The sequence below is a fragment of the Epinephelus moara genome, unplaced genomic scaffold, assembly GCF_006386435.1.
Source record: "Epinephelus moara isolate mb unplaced genomic scaffold, YSFRI_EMoa_1.0 scaffold4208, whole genome shotgun sequence".
Lineage (NCBI taxonomy): Eukaryota > Metazoa > Chordata > Actinopteri > Perciformes > Serranidae > Epinephelus > Epinephelus moara.
In genome coordinates this window covers 1-5,037 of record NW_026081991.1, presented here as the reverse complement: position 1 = coordinate 5,037, position 5,037 = coordinate 1, and the positions used below count along the sequence as shown (strand labels likewise).

Below are 5,037 nucleotides of genomic sequence, written 5' to 3'. Positions count from 1 at the left end.
TGTGTGAAAGTGTTGAATGCAGGAGGAAACAATACTTAGTTCCCCATGGCAGGTGGAAACCCAGAACCAAGCCCAAGTCTGGAAGCAGCAAGAGAGAGAATGCAAGCTTAGACAGCCCTTAATTACCCTGGTCACATACACACAGGTGAGGCAAATTGGCCTGACAACCTGCCCACAACTTCACCCAGGAAGTGAGAAAGCCAGTGAGCAGACAGAGGGGCAGGCCGTCACACTAGGCCAGTCCGGCCCAAGTCTGGCTCCAGAGGGGGTCCCTGTACTGGGTGAGGTACTTGAGCTCCGTTTTAGCTGTTCCATCAGGGACCCACTTGCCTTGGGGGACCCTACCAGGTGGTAGGGGCAGCAGTAGCTCAGTCCATAGGGACTTGGGTTGGGAACCAGAGGGTCGCCTGTTCAAGTCCCTGTCCGGACCAAATATGGAGCATGGACTGGTGCCATTTCACCTCCTGGGCACTGCCAAGGTGCCCTTGAGCAAGGCACTGGTGCCTGTCATGGGCACCCCCCTCACTCTGACATCTCTCCACTTAGTGTGGAGTGCATGCATTTTTCCCCTGTTAAAGGGTTTTTTGGGGAGTTTTTCCTGATCAGCTGTGAGGGTCATAAGGACAGAGGGATGTCGTATGCTGTAAAGCCCTGTGAGGCAAATTGTGATTTGTGATATTGGGCTTTATAAATAAAATTGATTGACTTGATTGATGTATAGGTCCTGTTTGTGCATGTGTGTGTTCGGACCTGTGTGTTAATGACAACAGAGTGAAAAAATTGAATTTCCCCTCAGGGGGATTAATAAAGTATATAAAATGAAAAAAAACATACCAGGGTCTCGGGATGTTTTAGGATTTAAGGTAAGGACTCAGTGGTCTACACGTGGCCAGTGCTGACCTTGTCGGTTTGTTGCTCTCTGATGTTTCTATGTAACGGTGTTCCATGTCCCGTGTTTCAGATTTTTTATGTTACCACCACATGACACTTTTAACATTACTACAACCAGAGAGGACCATAATGACATCATGGTTTAATGTAACGTCTCTGTCTCTGTTTCCTGTTTCCTGTTTGGTGCAGAGGTCCAGCAGCTGTTGGTGGTTAAAGAAGAGGTTCCCCCTGAGCAGCAGGAGTGGAGCTCCAGTGTGGACCAGGAGGACCCAGAGCCCCCACACATTAAAGAGGAAGAGGAGGAACTGTGGAGCAGTCAGGAGGGAGAGCAGCTTCAAGGGCTGGAGGAGGCTGATATCACCAAGTTCCCATTCACTCCTGTCCCTGTGAAGAGTGAAGATGATGAAGAGGAACCTCAGTCTGAGGGACACCACTGTGGAGGACCAGGACCAGGACCAGGACCAGGACCAGTGCCTAGAGACTCTTCTGAAGCTGATGTAGAGGACTGTGGAGGACCAGGACCAGACAGGCACTCGCATCCGGATTCAGATTTACTACCAGACACTGAAGACTACTCCCTGAACTCTTCTGAGACTGACGACAGTGATTGGTCACAATCAAATGAAGCCCAGTCGGGCGTGGAGGGTCAGAAACACAGTGACTCCCCTGAGGGCGATTCGTCAACAAAGGAGAGACCGTTTCCTTGCTCCTACTGCGGAAAAAGATTCAGTCTGAAGGGAAACCTAAACCGACACATCAGAGACCACACAGGTGAACGACCGTTTCCCTGCACCGGTTGTGACAAGTCGTTTAAAGACAGCGGGTCGTTGACGGCACACATGAGGTGTCACACCGGAGAGCAGCCATACAGCTGCCTGTTCTGCGGGAAGAACTTCAGCGGCCGAGGGAACATGACCCGGCACATGAGGATCCACACCGGAGAGAAACCCTTCACCTGCTCAGTGTGCAGCAAAAGCTTCCACGTCAAAGAGCACCTCAACCGACACATGAAGTACCACACCGGCGAGAAACCCTTCAGCTGTTCCGTCTGCGGGAAAGGTTGCGCCCAGAAAACGGACCTGAAGAAGCACATGAGGGTCCACACGGGGGAGAAACCCTTCAGCTGTCCGTTCTGTGGGAAGTGCTGTGCTGAGAAAGGAGACCTGACCAAACACATGAGGGTCCACACAGGGGAGAAACCGTTCAGCTGCAACATCTGCGGGAAAAGCTGCGCCCAGAAGGGGAGCCTGAAGATCCACATGAGGACGCACACTGGAGAGAAACCCTTCAGCTGCTCCGTCTGTGGCAAGTGTTTTACCGTGACGGGACATTTAAAGAGACACATGAAGCTGCACACCGCCGACAGTCAGCAGGCAGACGGACGGGAGGCCGACAGTCAGCAGGCCGACGGACGGGAGGCCAAGGCCACAAACTCGTGTTCAGATAAAGTCAGACAGGAAGCCGAACCTGGGAAAACATCGTGATGGTCCATCAGTCAGGAGACACAGAAACATTCGACTGTTACAGATAGGGTTTCCACGGTCAGGTAGGTCCTGGAAAAGTTATTTCCAGGCCTGGAAATGGTACGGAAGTAACTGGAAGCTGAACCTGTAAACACATTGTGATGGTCCGTCAGTCAGAAAACACGTTAACCAAGCTCCTCATGACTTGACTGTCACAGTGTTCCAGCGAGGAAGGTCCTGGAAAAGTTCTTTCCAGGCCTTGAAATGGTTTGGAACCAAACCCAAAAACACGTCTGACATTACACGACATACGTTCCTCATATCAGTAATTTAAAATCTAGCGCGACCCTATGTGACCCTATGTTGGAACATCACTGGTATCACGTGATGACCAGATTCAAAATGTTGCAGAGGCCACGTCCCTTTTTGGGAGAAGGAAGCGTGTTGTGACATCAGCAGAGAAACAGGAAGTTGCCAAATGCCGATGTTCTCCCCATCTAGGCATGGGTTTTGTGAGTCAACTGTACAGTTGCTGAAGCTAATTAACTTAGCATTAGATGTCAATTGTACGAGTTGTTTATCGTTCAGCATTGTTTATGGATCTAGCACCGTTAGCTGCGAGCTCAGACACCTCCACCTCTGGTTTCGCCCTGTTTAACACTGTTAGCACTGTTAGCTGCGAGCTCAGACACCTCCACCTCTGGTTTCGCCCTCTTTAACACCGTTAGCACTGTTAGCTGCTAGCTCAGACACCTCCACCTCTGGTTTCGCCCTGTTTCACACCGTTAGCACTGTTAGCTCAGACACCGCCATGTTGAGAACCGTGTGCATACAATCTGACTTTACGGCAGAACATGTTGTTCACATGAATCGAGTCACAGATCTGCAGCTTTGATCCGACCAATGGGAGGAGAGAACGGTGTCACCTGACTGATCACATGATCCGAGGGTCAGTCTGACGGACACACAGGTTGTTAACAGACAATAAAGTTTTATGAATCACCTCATATTATCAAATACCAATAATGTTTATTTATTGGCTGCAGTTGAGTCATGTGATGTTTCTGATGTCAGAGGAAACAGGAAGTGAAGAAGGAGAAACCGGAAGTGAAGGAGAAGAAACAGGAAGATGTGTTTACTGTTGATCTCGTTCATGTGATGATGAAATAAAAGTGATCAACAGATGAAACTTTATTTAAAACAGGTCTCTAGCAGTGTGTTGTTTTCACCCTTAGTTCAGTCTGTCAGGTGTTGAGGTCAGGTAGATGGAATCTACGGCGAATCAGCTGGTCAATATTATAATTATTATTATTAGCATTAGCATCATAATCATTATTAGCACTAGCATTATCATTATTAGCATTATTATAATTATTATTAGGGTTAGCATCATTAGCATTATTATTTTTCAATTGGCATTATAATCATTACTATTAGAATTATTATTAGCGTTATTAGCATTAATACTGTATTGGCATTATTATCATAATAATCACAATCATTATTGTCAGCATTACTACTATTATTATTATTATTGTTATTATTATAATTATTATTATTATTATTATTGGGGTTCTGCTGACAAGATTAGATAAAATAAGATAAGATATACTTTATTGATCCACCAGGGGGGAAATTCAAGTATCACAGCAACACAAGACAAAATCAAAGGATATTAAATAACATAAGAAGTAAAAATTTAAGATAATAATAGATAAATAAAAGATAAAATAAAATTGCTACATCAGATGAATAAAGTGACTAAACAATGGCAGACAAAGTGTTGAATGAAATAAAGTGACAGGTGGCAGATAAAGTGTCATATTGCACGGGTGCAAGATAGGTCCGTTCACAGCTGGATGTATCTTTTTTTTTTTTTAAAGATATTTTTTGGGCATTTTTAGCTTTTATTTGATAGGACAGACAAGTGTGAAGGGGGGAGAGAGAGAGGGCGTGACATGCAGCAAAGGGCCACAGGCTGGAGTCGAACCCGGGCCGCTGCGGCAACAGCCTTGTACATGGGGCGCCTGCTCTACCACTAAGCCACTGACGCCCCAGAGCTGGATGTATCTTAAGCCAAAGCGCTGTTGTACAGTCTGATGACAGTGGACACAAAAGAGCGTCTGAATCGTTCAGTTCTGGGTGGGAGGATCCGCTGGCTGAATGAGCTGCCCGTCAGCCACAGCTCATCGTGCAGAGGGTGAGAAGGATTGTCCAGGATTGCACAGATTTTGTCCTTCACCCTCCTCTCAGCCACTGTCTCCAGACTGTCCAGGTCCAGTCCCACCACAGAGCGGACCTTCCTCACAAGCTTGTTGAGCCTGTTGACCTCACCAGTCTTAACTCCACCCCACCAGCACACTACAGCAAAGAAGAGTGCACTGGCAACCATAGACTGGTAGAAGGTCTTGAGGAGCCCACTACAGATGGCAAATGATCTGAGTCTCCTCAGGAACAACATCCTGCTCTGTTCTTTCCTACACAAAATGAGGTTCTTAAAGGTTCTCCAGGTGCCAGTGACAAGACTCAGGTTCAGCTGATTTATAAGTGTTGAGTTTTTTTGTTGAGAAGAAACCGACGGTAGTTCGCCCTCCGCTCCAGCAGGGTTCGCTGTTCGCTTGGCCGCTTCGCTGTGGTCCCAGCGAAGTGTCGTCGACGCGTACTCTCTCTCTTCTCTCTCTCT

General features: G+C 47.3%; 1 protein-coding gene across 1 annotated transcript; it reads left to right on the top strand.

The window, feature by feature from the left end:
- Positions 1-1,082: 1,082 nt before the first annotated feature.
- On the top strand, positions 1,083-5,031 carry LOC126387431 (oocyte zinc finger protein XlCOF6.1-like; the record flags this gene model as incomplete). Its single annotated transcript, XM_050039953.1, has 1 exon — positions 1,083-5,031. A coding segment is annotated over one exon (1,293 nt), but the record flags the coding sequence as incomplete, so codon positions are not given.
- Between the last annotated feature and the right edge of the window lie 6 nt (positions 5,032-5,037).